Genomic DNA, 19,319 nt, shown 5'->3' on the forward strand with positions numbered 1-19,319 from the left:
ATCGCAAAGATAGTGCAGCAAACGCCATTTTTTAATCATCAAGGAAAATTTATTTCATAAGGTAAACTACTGCGAAAAGTGAAAAGAAAACCCTTAAGCAAAGATGTTTGACCTGCTAATTCTTAATTTCCAAGGTTACAGAAAGATAAATAGTTATATAGCAGTCAAATTAGGAATTGAATTAAACATTCATAAACACAATAGTATTTAGAGAACATGCATAGCATAGATGCATTTTAAAATATGATCATGTCATGAGATTTGTTTCCACATATAGGATTTGTATATTGGAAGTATGCAATTTTAACTACAGTATATAATAGTCTGCATATATAGACCGTTAGATATAGAATCGTTGATGCGATTGAATTTAGCTGACAACCAGGCTGAGACACCTGATTAGTTTTCTCTACTGACAGACTTGATTTTGTTTGGTTTGGTTTATTTTGGATTTAACAAACAACATAATCCAAAGGATAGCATGTTAAAGTGTCAACACTTATTTCCAACATGGTCCTTGGTGTTAAAACATCAGGAAGACCTATTTCCGGTCAAAGACAACAACATATAATACAGATCATACAGAAGATTTAAAAGCATTCCAAAATCAGAGAATCATAAATCACAAAATAATCAGTCTACTCTAATTAAACAATATTAGCTACTCTATTCCATAAAAAAGCCTTAACCTTGTGTCTAAAAGCCCCTCTGGTATTTACACTTTTGAGGGAAAGCGTTGTGATTATTCCACAATGTTATACCTGTTGACACTGGCCCTAGTGTTGTGATTATGCTGTGTATGAACCATTTTTATATGGGAATGTAGATATTTGGGAGCCGAGCCATTTATGACATTATACATATGATTCAACTTGAACTGCTCCACTCTAACGTGTACTGGCAGCAACCCTACCCTTTTAAAAGCATCTCTACCAATATGAGTCCAGGGGGGTGCCAGACCTTCCTCCACAGAGCTGCGAAGGAGGGTCTGGCTAATCCACACAGCAATCTGGAATTGGAGAAAAATGTGCTCTGGCTCATTGGCATTTCTTTTAACCAATCACATTAGTCTTGGGTGGTGCTAAACGCCGGGCGGAACCACGGTGCCGCTGCAAAATCGCCTCAGGAAGGAACTTGTTTTGGTGGAACGTGTGTACGTTCAAAGGTTGTTTTAGTCGCTTGATTGGACAGATAGTCTAGCTAGCGGTCTGGATTTACCCTGCAGAGATCTGAGGAGCAGTTAACCTTAGTCCTCATAAATCCAACGGAGTTTAAAATTACAACACAAAGAAAGCGGGAGGTAACGGACATCCGAAAACCGGCGGAATTTCCTGCAGAACAAGAGCAATCCCGGAAGTGGAACGTCATGGATATAGACTACTGAAATCCCACTACATATCACCAACCAACACAATTGTAATACTATTTTATCTCAAGTTCTTCAAAGAAACGGCTTCTCTGCTTTTATCTGATCAAAAATGAAATTCCTGTTTTCAAATGTATGATGAGTGGCTGCTTGGAGAGTAACCTTCCACCTCCACAAAGGGAGTGGTTTACTCATTTCATCCCCAGGAGTACACTGATAGACCTCACGATGGATGTCAAGAAGATGCCCAGGGCTGAAGTGATAAAGTTGCAGTCTCTGATTCCACAGATAGATATGACAGCAGCGGAGGCAGCAGGATATCATATCTGTCTCTGGGCCGATGAATCTCCTGGAATGCTGTAAATAGCGCTTTATGTTCCCGAGATCATTGTCCCTATCGGCGGCGCCCTTTCCCTTGCAGATGAAAAAGCTGAGTGGGTGACAAGGAGCGTGACAAACTATCCATGCAGTAATGCTCTCGTCGTTCTGACCATGTCTGGACAAATTACAATGGTGTGGAGGTTATTGTCCGAGCTGGAGTTATGGGTGCACAAGCTTACTCTTTGATAAATAGTAATGGTGGAACTGGATCAGTCAGGCTCAAAGAGACGAGATTGCTACAGAAGCAGAAGAGGAACACCAAAGCCAGACTCAGGTTATCACATTTACATTTTACTATCCGAACAAAAAAGGGTTGTTCGGTTTAAAAACATAATAAAAAATAAAATGATTGAGGTTGAGAAGAGGACAGAAGATTCCAGGAGCCTTTACGTCAATGTGACTGGTTGAGTATAAAGCAGAGTTTTATTGATGTTTCATTTCAAGTGGAACATTATCCATGGATTCAGGTCTGCTGTGTCCCGAGATCAATTTCAAAGCGTCACGCGAGAGGAAACAGCCAAACAGAAAACAAAGGAACTAGTCTTGATTGCAATGCTTTTTTTCTCCATCTCTCCCTCCTCCTCTTTCAACCTGTTTGTGCGCCGGGCGGCTGCTCGTTTCTGAAGCACTGTCGTTTGTCTTTGTCAGATGCCCAAAAGACAGCGGAATGAAGAGGGACACATGAAGAGGGGCCGGGTGACTATGGCTGCGGTGCGTAACTGCGCGCGCACACGCACAACCGCGCACACCCGCACAACCACACACACACACACACACACACACACACACACAATCACCGCTGAATCTCGCAGACAGTTCTTGCCAGTGAACCCTCTCTATCACCCCCTTTCCGTCACAAACCCAGTTTCCTTTACCAACCACTGCCTCTTCAGAAACGAGAAAGAAAGAAAGAGGAAATGTAACTGAAAATACGCTGAATTAGAGGAAAGTCAGGTGAGCAACACACCAACTATTAGCAGCGTGGTTCAAAATAGACCAGGCGTTCAACTACCTTCGCTGTGTGTATGTGTGTGTGTGTGTGTGTGTGTGTGTGTGTGTGTGTGTGTGTGTGTGTGTTATGGGGCTGATAAGACACTTGAGTTGAAGTGACAGAAGCCACAGCCAATTACCAATAGTAAATAAGTAAATCCTTATTTGTCATAAAAATCTGAAAAACATATTTTAACCCCAAGTGTCGTTTTTGTAAAAGAAATCGGTTAAAATTGGACACACAAACACACTGTTTGATAAGTGGTATATGCACATTTGCTCGTTTAGTTTAATGTGATGTGCATCCTTGAAGGAAAATGAGGTGATTGAAGTTCAATTTGTTGCCTGTTATTAAGTATTTCCGCATGGCTGCCTCAGTTAAAGGATAATGGATGAGGAATTTATTATTACCTTTTGGTCAAATGAAGTGGTGTGGGAGATAAGGTGATGAAATTAATGAGCGGGAGAAAGAGAGGTGATCCATCAACATCAAAACGGAGACGAGGGACAAGCGGTATTGGGAGAACTTGATAGAATTCATAAAAAAAAAAAAAAAGAAAACCTGTGGACTTATCAGCATGTAGAGTTGCTTATTGCTTTTCATTTCCCAAACCCCGTCTACGTGCACACTCCTCTACACTCACTACTCCACACGTCACAAAATGACTTTTACATGCAAACAATGGACTGAGGTTGCAGATTCTGACAACTTGCGATAATTAAACGAAACTCCACCTTTTTCTTATTCAAAGTCACAAACACAAAGCAAAGCACTGCTTATAGTTACATCAGTGCCATGCTCTTTGCGACTCTTCCTCACTTGACTGACGACAGAATCAAGCCATCTACAATAACCAGTTTCAGTGGACCGAGACGCTGACGGCCATTTTACTGCAACGGCAAATGAGAAAGAAGTCACAGGCAAACACAAGTGGACATTTAAGGACTTTTTGACACTCTTCACCTAGTGCATCCACAAACATACCAGAGTTTACAACTCTAATAAGCTTCTTCTCACTATTCCTTACCCATATACTTGTTCGCCTCCTCCCCCGCTCACCTCAACCCCCACCATCCTCTGTTCCACCCTGGTAAACAAGGCCTTGTCACCCCCTCCCCATCAGTAAATGAGTTCATCGGACTAACGAGCAAGCAAAGGGCCCCAACTCACTAACAAGGGTCTGTTGGCTGCCTGTGCCTCTGGACCAATCAGGATCCTCATCACCGTTGACACAAAGCCTCCAAGAGCCCTCTGGAGCCAATTAACACAGATTTTGCTTTTGAGATTGAGTGATGGCCAGAAGAAAGAAAAAAAAAGATAGGATGATGACTGAGAGTACTGTACTGGAAAGAGGGACAGAAAGATGCATCAACATAATTTTACTGTAAAGATTTCTTGAAAGAGAATGTATTTCAATCAAAAGCCATTACAGAACCGAAGGTGTGTGGTTGGTGAGTAGGTGTTTGGGGTGAAATAGGCAAGTCATTCAAGAGGAAAACAATGCTCCCTCACAGTAAGAGCCTGGAATCATTTGACTTTAAGACACATGACTCTACTTTCACACTACAGCAGTTATCCTGTAGCCTTTGTGCCGCAGCAAGAGTAGGATTTAACTGGCCAGCCTCGACACCATCTCGGTCTAGTCATGTGCTCCATGACTGTTGAACTATGGGAGCAGTGTGGCTGGGCAAGCAGTGAAAATATAAAAAAGGTATCCAAGTGATATACCTGACTGTAGACCAATCAACAGTCAGGTTACCAAAACCCAAAAGAAACTTTTTTTTTTTTTTTTTTTTTTACTTTTTAAATTTTTTTTATTTATTTAATTTATTGTTGCCCTTCGTTGATGAAAAGATTGATACCACTCTAATATCTAAGAGTTGTATTGATCTTCTCATCTAACTCTCAGCAAGAAAGTGAAGGAGCTCCTTTTCCCAAACTTCAAACCATCGCTTTAATAACAATAATAAGCATTCGACATATACATGTATTATCCATTATAGCTAGAATCTATGTATAATTAGGAACAGACAATGCTGATAGACTAGTGGATGCATTGTCAACAGGCTTCAATGTAAGTAGTCAAGACCATTTGTGTCCACCAATGACGGATAGGCACAATTGTTCTACCATCATGTAACTAATTCAAGATGTAATCACTGGTCACACATAAAGCCCTATTTGCCTCGAGGGAAGTCAAACAAACTACAAGGTCAAAAAAAATAAACACAACTAAGAAGCTGCGCTGGAGTGTGAGAGAATTAAAGCAAAATAAACAAGCCCAGCTTGCAGCAAGTGTAGGTTATGGAGCCTGAAGGCTCAAAGCATTCAGTCCCAAACGTCACCCAGTAAGAGTTTGCACTCCTTAAAGAAAGTCCCCTTTGAAGGTATCTGTGGGGCCACTTAGTCTGAATTTGGCCTAATAAGGATTAAACCCCTTTTGGGCCCTTTTCACTGTTTGCTAACAGGTTAGCCTTTTCTCCTTTCCTTGGCTGCTTAGCCTTTTTGAAATGGGAACAAAAAAAAAAAGGTCTTGTGTAGGTTTAGGAAAATGCTGCAGTGGTCTTGGGGTTAATTGGTAGAGAAGTGAAGACTTCAGTGCATTAACTCATTAAACATTCAGCCTTTGGGCATAAGCTGTGAGGACGAAACCCTCAAAAGGGCACATAAGATACTATAGCGGCAATATTAAACACTAATTGTGTCAGTACTAGTAGGGATATACATAAACATGAAAATATGACGAGCCAAAACCCTTAGTAAATAAGACAATGTGAGCCTTTTTTTAACAACAAAGTCTTGCATATTTTGGCAGATTACACAGAGAAAGCATTCAGAGATGTATTTAAAATAGCTCTGCTATTTTTTTTTTCCAATATTTAAGATCAGCACTTCCTTTTTGTACCCTATCACAGCTTAGACTGGGGCCACAAAGGGCAGAGTTAGTGGCTCAAAGGTGATGGGGAACAAAGGATGGATAAGGACACATAAGTGAAGGGAAGAGGGGTGTGAAATGCAGCAGACATCCACAAATTGAGAAAATCCTCTCCGCTGTCTTTGCATTCTCATGATGCACGTTTATCAAACCTATATCATTTTGGACAGTGCAGTAAAGAAACGTCATGGTACACACAGTGCACATAGAACTAGAGTTAACTTAATACATACTCTTTAATTGGACATCGATATCACAGCACCATAAAAACAGCAATAAAAACAAAGCTTAGCTTTGCACTAGGATATAGTGCATATAAAATGCCCTCATAGGAAACCAGCAGCTACATATGAGACCTTAATAGTATTGCAGGGCACCTGTTGAGAGTGCACTGAAAGAGCTTAAATACATTCCTTGATCAGTCATGCTCATCACTAAACACTTGCAGATCAGGATAAGGAGTAAAAGAATGCATATGCTTTTCACTGATATTCAGAAAATCAAGGAGACAACCCAGAGCCACCACTGAAGCGCAGGAGGTGTTTTAGCCTCAATGCTATTGGCCCTCCACTCCCCTATAAGCTGCCATGGCAAACATCAGACAGGTTAAGATCGCTGACCGGCTCCTATCGCATTCTCCCCGCTTTCCTTCAATCTCTCATTTTGCCATTTAGTGATGGATAGGCTTTTTTTGGGGTTGGTGCGAGGCTTCGCTGAAGTAAATTCTTTTCTAATCTGCCTATTGTCACCAGCTTAAGTGGGTGTGGGGTGAAAAGTACACCCCTCTTGGGGAATTTGGGGTTTGGTTGTCCCAAGCAAAAGAAGGGGGAGACAATGGGATTTGTATAAAGGAACGGCTGTGGAGATTTTTGAGAATTTGAAGGTGAGTCAATTGGAGCTACAGGTTTATCAGTGACAAGCATTTTGAGTTACTACTGTAATACAGTGAATTATATTAGTGAGCATTTTCAATACTCTGAAAGCAGATACATTATGAAGTAATGAAATACAAATGAAGTACAACAAGATTCACTCAGATGTGACGTCTGTCTACAATCTACGCCCCATTTGGTTGTAGTTGATCTTTAGTTTCTTCCTAGTAGAAGGTTTTTTGGGGGGTGGAGTTTATCCAATCAGATGTCTAAGGATAGAGTTTGATTGATTGATTTTATTTGACCATTTAAATATAAAATATGAAACAGTACTTTGTGTCATACATTAAAATACATAGTCAGAGATGACACAAAGCCATTGTGGTCCCTGGGTGTCGTATGCTGCACAGACTGTAATTTGTGATTTTCAGCTCTATAAATCAAACTGACTTGACGTGCCTTAAGGCAGAAAATAATTGATTTTTTTTAGGCAGAACAGGCTGTAAAAACAACTAACATATTATCACCTTATAAAGTTGTTAAATCAAACATGTTAGCAAGTTATTTGCACATCCAGCAAACATGGAGCAACATTAGCATCCATTTGCTGTTATGCTGTGGCCACCTGACGAATGCAAGTTCAATATTTACTCTCCTTGTAGCTCATTTTTGGTCTTTTGTTATCCTTAAGGAAATATCTGGCTCAAGCTGCTAAATGTTACACTTTGTTTACCAGCTGGTCTCTTCAGTTCACAGTTGTTTGCAGTTTAGGCAGCAGGCAGTCCTAGTCCTGTCATTTTTGCCATTTCATGAGAGTAATGAGAATGAACCAAAACAAGTTTCAAACTAAAAGAGCAAAACAATTAGCTGAAAGAAGCTTAAACTTGACTTTTTTTTAAAAGAAATTAAAAACACTCCGTAAAGCTGAGAACTGCAGAGTTAATTATATAAATATCTTTGGGTTGGTGACAACAAGTGCCCCCTTTCACATTACATACAGTATGTGCATCTTTAAAGAGTAATTATTATTGATAAAGGTTCAGACACTGTACTTTAATTAAAACAAGCCTCAGCATTTAATTAGTTACTATACAGATTTATTATGACGGTGATTGCTGGTGTGGAACAAATTTGAAGTGCATCATCTTTTATTATTGAGATGTTAAAAAAAGATGATGGTGGAGAGGTTTAGAAAAGTCACAACAAGAAAAACTGTCCTTTGATTTGACTTTATAGTATTAAATATCATCTGTGTATTAGAATTGCTTTTTGTTTATACAGTACTGTATCTTATTCTACAGTCTTGCTTATACAGAGCAGAAGTATAGCTCTGTTGTGCTGATGTCTGCTAGAAAGGAGTCTTGGATGAGTAAGTAATCCGCAGAATGTCCCTATGGATGTGCTATTTCAACCAGACTGGATGGGTCATTAACCAAAATGGCAATGGAGGCACCAGAATTCAGCAATGTAACATTCTGCTCTCTGGCACATGAGATGTCTTTACACAGAGTGCACATCAATGCTATCAGCTTACTTTATAAAAACACATGCATCTGGTTAGGACTACTCCTGATTTCTTGTAGAAATTAACAGCTATAATAAATATGTCCTAGTCCTGTCATTTTGCCTTTGTATTTACGAAGTATTCTAGGATTAAAAAAAAGATTAAGATAAAAGAAGCTCAACAACCCACATATTTACTCAAATTCTTCAACATATGGATCTAGTTTTATCATCTGAAAGGCAGCACAGACCTTTCTGCCAAAACAAGACCACATTTACAATTCCAATTTCCAATATGCTGGGCTGGACATCGATCTTTCAATTGGAGCCGGGTGTCTCTCTGACCTCAGCTGAATAACAGAGGCTTGTGTGAACAGCAGGTACACAGGTGCTGATTGTAATATCAGTAGCCTACCAGGCAGACTGGCATCCATAAACAGGCCTATCCATCAGGCTGGTGTGTTGCCTTTGACACGTGTGTCAGAGGCAGACGAAGGGAATAAATGACGGAGAGAGGGGATCAATCAAAGGAAGGGAGGGGAGGCACCTGCCCCCTGACTGGCCCAGTCAAGCCCAGAGAGGGAGCATGATGGAGGGGCTAGGCTCAGGTGCAAAGAGGGGGTGGCAGCTCTTTGTCTGGAGGTGCTTGGTTAAGTGTAGGCCAGGTTTCGGGAACAGTGGTCTGTGGTGGTGTTAAGGTCCAAAGTCAGGTCACAAACAGAGGGATAAAGAGAGGCCAAGCATGTTTATTAGTGAAAAGAGATTGAGAGAGTTGTTTGTGTGCTTGTGTGTGCGTGTGTGTGTGTGAGAGGGAAGAGCGGTTGGAAGGGGGACATTAGTCATCCTTAGGGGGCGAGATGACAGTGTCTAATGATTCTTTATGCGACTGCCAATGTGGCAATCGTCCTTCCTCTACTTGTCCTACCTGGTTTTCACTTGCTCTAAAGCTTCTTCAGTCTGCTTTGCTCAAGAGTCACAGTTTGCATTTCATCAAAGGGGTGAAAAACAAGACTAAGGCTCTATAATCACACTACCAGCTCTGTAAGACTGTACTTAGTCACAGTGGTACTTTGAGCCACTGTAAATGCTGTTGTCAAGGATCATTTGTACCTTATTAACTTAGTTTAGCATGTTCACAACTGAGGTTGAAAAAAATGTCATTAGTTTTGAAAAACCAAAGTATTTAATAAATACAAATTTTGACCTGATGATGGCGCTACATAAAAAGTTAGGGGACCCCCATAGTTATTACTACTACTATTCATCCTGCGGAGGATATGATTGACTGTACTAAATGTCATAATGCATCCATTTATTGGATAAGTGAAAACTTTGACCTGATGGTGGCCCTAAAAGAATATTCAGTGGATCATCTAAGTCAGTAGGATTCATCCTCAGGGGATTTCATGGTTATCCATCCCACAGTTGTTGAGATATTTCAACTAACAACTAAGTGTCAACCTCACCCTGAAGGAAAAGTCAGACGATCATGAATGTGAATAGGATTCATCTGCTGGGGACCACAAATACCTGTATAACATGTCATGGCAACCAATCCAATATTTCAGCCTTTCAGCCTAAACCACAGTGGTGGACCGACCAACTCACATACCAAAAGACCGAGATGATGAGGCCCATCCTTAACATCACTCTTAAACACCCCACATCTGGCCAGGGACCGCTGACCTCATCCTTACAGAATGATCTAATCATCTCTGATATAACCTCGCTCAAACAACTGGAGTGTAATATGAGAGACTAGATCACAACCATCGATGTGGTCTGACACTCAAAAGGGAGAGGAGGTGGTCTGCATGTGCATTTTGTGTTAGGGAGACAGAGAGAGAGCGATAAAGGGACAGTAAAGAAGTTAACAAGACTTTACTGCTCTACTGGGGAACACAAACTCACTTCAGGAAGCTTTAAACCTTTATTTGGCCTTATCTCAGCTAATTGGCTTAAATCATTCGTAATTGTTTGCACATGTCTTTATGTTGAACAGTTCCCAAGGCTTGGGCCATGACTTGACATAAGCAGTGAGGCAAATCGTGAGGAGCAGTATGATAATAATTGGGTTTTCTGATGACTGGATGAGCCAAAGTGGGCTGCAGGGAATGACGCTCGAGATTAAACTGACCCTGGATGTTTAGGATTCGAGGAACGGGAAAAATCCGAGAGGAACAAATGACGGCGGTGATGCTAACGATTGTGTCTCTGGTACGGAAACGTTTCATGTCTTACAGGTGCTATAATTACTGTACCTGGAATGCAGGGAGGGACAGAGAGTGAAAGAGTAAAGGAAAGAGGGGACATTAAGAGAAAGAAGGTCATCCCAACCCATCATTCCGCCGGTTGTTGTCGTGGTGTGGCTGAGCGATTTATTGACCATCTCAGGACAAACTGTCAAAGCGGACAAGAAGAGTGGAGGGAATGGATGGTGGAACGGCATGAAGGAGAGACGGAGGGAGGGAACGAGGGAGGGAACGAGGCCAATATGAATGAGTGAGGGGATCCGTTTCCTTGGGCTCATTGATAATGACATACCTGCTTGGGCTGTCCGTTAGTCCTATAGCACACACTACTTAGGCTCTAACAGGAAAATCAATAGGCTCCTCTCTCAGAGACCTCTCGCTGCCATGGCTCTTTGTGATTGGCAGCTGCAGCCAAAGGTTGTCCCTGGTGACCATGGGAGTTTGGTGGAGCGAGCAGGAGGAGGGGGGGAGGGGGTGCAGTCCCAGCAGTTTGACACTTTAGGGAGAGCTTAACGATATGGGACTGGTCGCGACATAACACCAGGGTGGTTTTCTTTGACGGAGTGACCATCCATTCAGCCACTCCAGCTAACCAAGAGCAGACGTCGCCACCCCACTAATTAGAGTTAACAATGTCTTCTCAGTGGGGGTTTTATCATTACATAGTCCAAGGTTGGACACTGACCTTTAGGGAAAATGTACTGATATTCTTTCCAAAATACTTTTCTCTCTGGCCTTTAGCTAAAACTTTCTGAAAACACAGTGTGGATGTCCACAGGAGTAAAAAACAAACAAAACACAAAAAGCAGCACAGTTATACGTATATCAGCCGTTTAGTTTTTGTGAAGTCAAATGAAAATGACCAGTTGACATTAAAATGCTATTTTAACAAAACAAAAAAATATTCCGTGATTTGCAGCAGTTATAATTGATTTTCACATAGTTGTGTGGCCCAGTGAGTGATAATCTTATTTACTTCTCCAACAATTAGATCCTCCCTAAACACGTCTATATTTTACACTAATAGTATAAATAAAGTAAATGCAATGTCTTAAAGTTGCAGACTTAGTTTTTTTTTTTTTTTTTTTTACAGTGAATCCAATTACAAGCAATTATCTGTACTTTACTATTTTTACTGACATGACTATACAAGTTGTTAGCCAACCTCAATCTGTGGCTTTGAAATTCAAACTTGAAAGATTCATAAATAAAAAGCAACACTTTTTTTCTTAAATATTTCTAACTTACTTTTTGTATTTATCAATCTGTTGCTGAAGATTTCATCTCAATCCTCAATATTTTCCATTTCCAGTATGTGATGGATTGTGGGATAACATTCTCCATACTCACACCACAGTTAGAAAGAGTAAATCGTTTTCTATCAGGACACAGGAATAGTTTATAATACATTCAGATTGCAATGGGGATCTAAGGGACTGTTCCTCCAATCAGGTTTTTGCTGGTATTTCCTTTAACCAATGAGCTGGAAGTAGAGCAAATTTCACTTCCTCATTCATGCATTAGTAGTCTCCAGGAGTGGCTCCGCAACAATAACTCCACATGCAATATTGATGGTTTGTGTCTAAACACAGAGAGAGTGCTGCCGCACACACACACGCACACACAGAGGCAAACACACATCTGCTCTGTGACTTCATCAGTTCTGCTATCTGCCGAGCAGATGCAGGGCCCTGCCAGGCAATTAGTTGCCTGCAATGATTTTCTTTGAGCCCTCTATGGAGGGAGCAGCTGGGTCCATCCGGGTTTTGGAGACAGCAACAAAATGTGTGAAGAGCATCAAAAATTCACTTGCTTAGTTCACGTGTGTGCCGATGTCGGTCTATGTGCACATGTGCCTGTGTTGTTAGGTAGTGAGCCATTTTCCCACACACCTATCATGTTTCCAGAGAAAGGAAAACTGCACTACCTAAAAATGCCAAGCTTCAACATCCCCCTCCCTTATCACTAACTTGGAATTACAAAGCACGCCAAGTCAAACAGACGCAGGGAGGAAACTGTTGCACATTCTGTTGCAAAACAAACCTATTTTTTCTACTGCCTTCTTCAAATATCTCTAAGGCCTTGCCATAAAATGTAGCCATAACATTTGGAGATGTATTGCAAGGACCAAGGCCACTGTTAATGACACTCTGCTGTAAATTACTTTAAGAGACTTTCACTTTGTATTTGTTTTATGTACAGTGCATACTGGCGATTCAAACTGAGGATTCAACAAGGAGATTAACTAAATTCACAACATTATCACTGAAATTCAATTTTATTTTAAGACACTCATGAATCAGGATCTGCATATAAAGGGACCAAATATGTTTAAACTATATTTTAGGAGAAATTATGTCTTTGAGGTTGTTTTACTAATTGTGAACGGTTATGAAAACTGTGTAGTATACACAGTAATGAGCCACCTGGGGGTACTCAGCGTAATCTGGTAGGAGAGGAGAGGGAAAAGAAGAATAAAGCTGAGACCGTAGGAAAGACAGACAGAGCAAGGCCAGGAGAAGACGAAGAAAAAAAAAAAAGAGGAGCGAGTGAGGTTACTCATCAGCTGGCAGAGATTTGCACAGGCATGGATGCCGTTTTGTGCTCGTGAGGGGATCACTGTGGAGTCGTCAGAGACTCAGATCAAAGAGCTCTCTGACAGGCCCCTGATCTTTTCTCCAGTCAATATAAACCGGGGGGGACTCTTTAGGCACCACAGATAATTCTGAACGTTTTCAGGAGATAAAGGGCACAAGAAGTAGCAAGAATGGATGAATAAGTGAGGTGGCCTGTGTCTTTAAATAGATATATACATATAGTCCTACCATAAAAGAGAAGAGGGGGGAAATAGGAGAAACAAAAATAAAAAATGTGATAAACTAAAAACTATTTCAAATGCCCCCACAGTTGCTCCCAGCTGTCTCAGCAGTGTGCTAACCCTACTTCTGTTTTCCACCTATGACTGTAACGTGCAGTTCAGCACATGAGATGTACATACACATAGTTTTGGCTGACCTTTACACTTCAACTGGCAAATTCTAATAAAACCCAATCCACTGCAGTCCATTCTACATTACAATAAAGAACATATTGCTCAGAAACGTGTGGTTTGATTGGTGAGCAAAAACGGATTCACAATGTCTTTGCAAAGATCTGTGTGCCGTATATTTCATTAAGCTACAGTTATCAAGTCCTTCATAATATTTGGACACTTGCTCTCCAAGTAGCGTCGATTAATCTCTCTGGAGCTGTGGACCTGATAATAAACAGTCACCCAGAAATCAAACAGCCAGACATTTTTTCCTCATTTATTTCTCTCTGTTTTTATTTTTTTTATCCTATTTTTCAAACATTGGGATCACTATCATTTTTACTTGAGTGTGATACACAGGGAAGGAATGCCAAATCTCAGTTTAATACTTCTTTTAAATATCACAATAAATCAACGGTTGCCAAGACAACTGTTGCTTGTCTTGCCGGTTTCTCTGAACAATCTAGTAGTTCTAGGAACAATATTCAAATAAATGTGTGCTCATTTAGTCAATGCGATGCAAGTTTCCCCTTGGATGGTTTTACTCCGACACTAAACCTCTCCACGGAGGCCAAAGTTAATTTAACTACCTTAGATGGGCAAACGAGCCCTGCATGTCAAAATGAATATACTGTATATAATACAATATGTAGTTTGTGTGACACGTTTATGCCTTTGATCAAAATATCGAAATATGATCATTCCCATGTAAATCTAATTGAATGCGTTTTAACTTGGGCATTTTGCATTATGAAATTTGTTGACATGAGCTCAAATATTCAGCAGGTCTTTCAAGATAAATTCTACATATTTTCATCAGAAGTTACTTTACACTCCCTAAAGCCTCATCAGCACATGCAAAAAAAAAAAAAAGCTACATGATGAAGTCCAGAAGATGTGTTAACTATGAAGGAGGGGAGAGGGGCTCATTAATCTTTGCCTTTTCTGAAATGCTCGTGGTTTACTTCCCCTGCATAGTTGTCTTCTTCATATCAGTAAATAGGTTTCTGGGAATCATTGTTGAATCAATATTCCGTATTACGTATTTTATTGGCATTTTATTTGCCAGGTGTTTGCTATTTATGGCCTCTGAAATAAGGTTTGGCAACAGGCACATGCTGCTTAATGCAGAGAAAATGTATACGGACAGTCTTCCATAATGTAGCTGCATGTATGCAGGCAACTACAGTCAACCTTATTGTCTGTGATCAACACTTAACGAAAGCCATTCAAAATATTACAGACTGACTGGCCTCGGTTTATTACTGTAGGCCTGATATATATTTTTTTTAATTACAGGAATGAATAAACTATATAAACAGTTGTAATGTTAGTGAGGAAGTGACAGGTTTTCAAAAACGATAATCACTTGAAATTATAACCTGTATTTAACTGAAGCCTTGAAAGAAGGGAGACTTAAAAGTAGCAGAAAATGTCCAATTAGCTCCAAACAATTTTACGCCAGACACCAATAATTACTGTGACCTTGTTAACTGGAATAGGGGACACATGTTTAAGGACTACAAAAGGTAACAGGCTGCAACAATACCTCTCCTAAACATTTCATTTGGCTTTCACTGCAGGTTTTTACATTTCAAGCACTATACGTGTCTCACACTGCAGCCGCTTGTCTGTGGGACAAAGTAATGGCTTCTTTAGTCCTCCAAAGTGAAGTCTGGGTGACAAGGGGACTTCAATTACAACCTCAGAGAGACCCCTGGTTAAATTATTCAGTATGGACGGGGTTCACGGCGATAAACCCACGGGCAAATAGTGTGTGTGTGTGTGTGTGTGTGTGTGTGTGTGTGTGTGTGTGTGTGTGTGTGCGCGCGCGCTACGGACACATGTCTAGTTTCAGTTATTTGACTCAATCCAAAATATTGACTGACACACACACACACACACACACACACACACGTAATCATGTTTTGTACTGTGTGGTTTTGATGTTTTATTTATTTATTGTATGGTTTGTTAGTATGGTACTAACCTGCACATAATTCATTTCCCTTTGTGGACAATATAGAACATCTATCTAAGCCTAAATGTCCAATAACATTTAAATCAACTTAGCTTTAAAAAAAAAAAGCTAAGAGTTTATAGTTTCAGGCACTCTAATTCATGCTTTTTGAGCCTAAGCTGCAGGTGCTCTCAACACATTTACGATTTTAAACGTGCATTAACAAAATGATAAATGGCTTAACAATATTCAACAGCATATAATATTCACTGTTCATAAAAAAATAAAAAAACACACAATTTCACATGAATGTGATAGAAAAAGACAATAGCTAAAGGACTTCTCCCAGAATAAAAAGGAATTAGAATGGACTTTAAATGAAGAGAATGAGTAAAAAAATTATGGACATAAATATTGTTTTTTTTTCTGTTTTAATTGAATTTAGGAATAATGTGACCAACTCACCATGCCTGTTAGATGTCTAATTCGAAAAAGGTAACATCATATTTAAATTTATAAAACAGAAGTATACATTTTGAAGATTAAGCCAACACAGTCCACCAGACTTTGTAGGACAAAAGTAGGACATGCTGCGTAAACCAATGAATGAAAATAAATAATACTTGCTGTCAGTGAGAGAAAAAACGCTGCAAATTACTGAGCCTTTCAAAAAATGAGAAAAACGCTGCAGAAACACATTCAATTAACAACGGAGAGGAAAAAGAGAGACTTATCTGTAGAATACAAGCAGTCTAAAGTTGCTTTGTCACTCACATTTTGCCTTTAGGCTACACTTCCACTCCTTAGAACGCACCGAGCGAAATTACGCGCAAAGAGGAACACTGCAAAATGTTTTACTGCTGGCTTAGAGAGTGTACACGGGAATCCGCCCGTATAAACCTAAAAAGGTTTGTGTTTTCCTGTGTCGGATTGGGAGCAGCAGACAGCTCCGCGCGCCCCGCTGCTGCTGAGGCGGACTGGAGCTCTTGTGCTCTGATTGGCTGCCTGCACTGACAGCTCCGCACATGATTGCAGGAGGAGAAGCCCGACCCCTTTCACTCTTGCTCAAGGAACCATTCATAAACTACACAAGTCTAGCTCACAGCTGAGTGTGGACGAAAAGTGAGCGCGGGGGCACAGAGAGAAAGAGAGGTAGAGAGAGAATAACAGCAAGAGGAGATGAGTGGTCACAGACGATGTTTTTAGCGTTTAGCGTGTGCAGCCCAGGACACGGATGGTGACCCACAACCTGAATATGAATCTACCTAGCGGTGCTGGAAGTGCTCATGAGTTGGACTGATATTTAGCAGACTAATACGTTGCATCCCTATCCGTTTCCTCCTCCTCACACTGACGTCCATCCGCTGCTAAAAAGCAACTACAAAAAAAACTTTTGATTACACACTTTTCCTGCACGGGGGTAGCATTTGCCTCTGGCTTTACCGGTAAGCATTGGATCCGTCAGCTTACTGCGACTCCCCGGTGTACAGCCCGGACCTCTGCCCAAACATGATTGCGACGCAGGCAAAGCTGGTTTACCAGCTTAACAAATATCACAACGAGAGATGCCAAGCTCGCAAAGCGGCCATTGCGAAGACTATAAGGGAGGTTTGCAAAGTGGTGTCGGATGTCCTGAAGGAGGTGGAAGTGCAGGAGCCCCGGTTTATCAGCTCCCTCAGTGAGATAGATGCGCGCTATGAGGGCATGGAGGTCATCTCCCCCAACGAGTTCGAGGTGGTGCTTTACCTCAACCAGATGGGGGTATTCAACTTTGTGGATGACGGCTCCTTGCCCGGCTGCGCGGTGCTGAAGCTGAGCGACGGCCGTAAAAGGAGCATGTCGCTGTGGGTCGAGTTCATCACCGCCTCGGGCTACCTATCCGCCAGAAAGATCCGCTCCAGGTTTCAGACTCTGGTGGCACAGGCCGTGGATAAATGCAGCTACCGCGACGTGGTGAAGATGGTGGCGGACACCAGCGAGGTCAGACTACGGATCAGGGAGAGGTACGTGGTGCAGATCACCCCCGCGTTCAAGTGCACTGGGATCTGGCCTAGGAGTGCAGCTCAATGGCCCATGCCCCACATCCCTTGGCCCGGTCCTAACCGGGTAGCAGAAGTCAAAGCCGAGGGTTTTAACCTCCTCTCCAAGGAGTGTTACTCGTTAACGGGGAAGCAGAGCTCGGCGGAGAGCGACGCCTGGGTGCTGCAGTTCAGCGAGGCCGAGAACAGGCTGCTTATGGCCGGCTGCAGGAAGAAGTGTCTGTCCGTCCTGAAGACTCTGAGGGACCGTCACCTGGAGCTGCCGGGACAGCCGCTCCACAACTACCACATGAAGACCCTGCTGCTGTACGAGTGCGAGAAGCACCCGAGAGAGACCGACTGGGACGAGTCTTGCCTCGGAGACCGACTGAACGGCATCCTGCTGCAGCTCATATCCTGCCTGCAGTGCCGCAGATGCCCCCACTACTTCTTGCCAAACTTGGACTTGTTTCAGGGAAAGCCTCACTCAGCCCTGGAGGCTGCTGCTAAGCAGACATGGAGACTAGCGAGGGAAATCCTCACCAATGCTAAAAGTTTGGACAAACTATAAAGTGATTGTCGAGACAGAGCCGAGAGACATTTTGGGATAAAACAAAAAAAAAAAAAAACTTCAGAGAAGGACAAACATGATTCTGCGACTGATTCTCCAAGCAATGTGAAAAGAAAAAAAAAGATCAGTAACAAAAATAATGCATCAGAGCAGCGAACCACAAACCCCTTTTTAAACGGAGCAATTGGGCCACTGCCAGAGAGAAAGTGAAGGTACAGTTTCAGATAAATGTAATAACTTTTAGTTGTCTTCTTTAAATGTTTTCACAAAGTGAAGAAACTTTTATTTAAATATATGCACAAAATCGTTAAGTGAAAGAATAAAATGTAGCGTGCCAAGTTCAATTTTTTTCATTATGTGACTTAAAAAAGAAATGTTAATAAAATGTTGCAAATTAAATTACAACTTGGCCTCGTGTCTTGACGTGTTTTGACAGCTGATATGACAGGGAAATCTGTTGCATTTTATGTTTCGCTATTGTCTGATAACGAGAAACATTAAGTTATTCATTTTGACGAGAGAAAGCCGACCTGTGCTCAAAACTGGTAAAAGAAAATGAAGGAAAAAAAGCTTTAGCTTTAGCTAAATTTAAAGCAGACACAGTCGACTTTAGGCCACGGGCTACTTTATTTATACACTGCGTCACAGGCCTTACAGGGTTTTTCGAATGAATGTAAATCAACAGGCTGATGTTAATATAAAGGCCCGGGAGCATCTCTCTGTTGTAACCGCATACACAAGCACAGGGCCTACAGCAAAAAGTGAAGCCCTAATCTGATTAATGCGGTTGATTTTAGATAACGCTGAGTAGCTCATATGACACATTTATTGTCAAGTTTATATTAACAGATTCTGGTATAAAACTCGCATTCAAAAAGACGAGGATGCTGTTAAAATAAACCTATTTGACTACACAGCTTCACATTTAAAAATGAATACGATCATTTCATGCAGTGTTAAACTGCACAAACACACAGCCACCTGTGGCTCAGCAGGCTTCTGTAGTTAACTGTTGACTAGAATTACCAAAGCAAGTCCACATTTTACTGTTTATGATTTTTATTTATTTGGAGCACTAGCTAATATTAACGTAGCATTTTTATTTTTTATTTGTTTACCGTGAAAAAAAAATTGCTGGATGATCATTACTAATAGGAAGGCCTGATCCATTTGCCGTTATGGTTGACCCACAAAGACAGTTTGATGATTTATTTATTTATTACAAACACACTGAATGTCTTATCACCACTAAGATTATTAATAATATGTTGCCATGGTGTTAAAATTACTTGACAAAATATTCATGAAGAAAAGTCGTTTTGTAAAAGTGAAAAAGTACCGAAATACCAAAAGTATTGTAAAGAGAAAAACAAACCTCTTTTCCCATTCCAATTCAAACATAGTCATATTGTAACTTCAACGACAGAATGGCACGACAT

General features: G+C 41.0%; 2 protein-coding genes across 4 annotated transcripts in view; one reads left to right on the top strand and one right to left on the bottom strand.

Moving 5' to 3' along the window:
* The window catches only part of lrba (LPS-responsive vesicle trafficking, beach and anchor containing), a 198,456-nt gene that overhangs the window by 58,189 nt on the left and 120,948 nt on the right, over positions 1–19,319 (bottom strand). The gene's annotated exons all lie outside the window — the stretch shown is intronic.
* Positions 16,366–18,285, top strand: mab21l2 (mab-21-like 2). Its single transcript, XM_078262838.1, has one exon. The coding sequence runs from the start codon at positions 16,801–16,803 to the stop codon at positions 17,878–17,880; it is 1,080 nt and encodes a 359-aa protein (XP_078118964.1). The 5' UTR covers positions 16,366–16,800; the 3' UTR covers positions 17,881–18,285.

This window comes from Sander vitreus, chromosome 2 (assembly GCF_031162955.1).
Source record: "Sander vitreus isolate 19-12246 chromosome 2, sanVit1, whole genome shotgun sequence".
NCBI classification, from domain to species: domain Eukaryota; kingdom Metazoa; phylum Chordata; class Actinopteri; order Perciformes; family Percidae; genus Sander; species Sander vitreus.

Coding starts and splice junctions, on each gene's coding strand:
- mab21l2 (XM_078262838.1), top strand. CDS start 16,801: ATGATTGCGACGCAGGCAAAGCTGGTTTACCAGCTTAACAAATATCAC.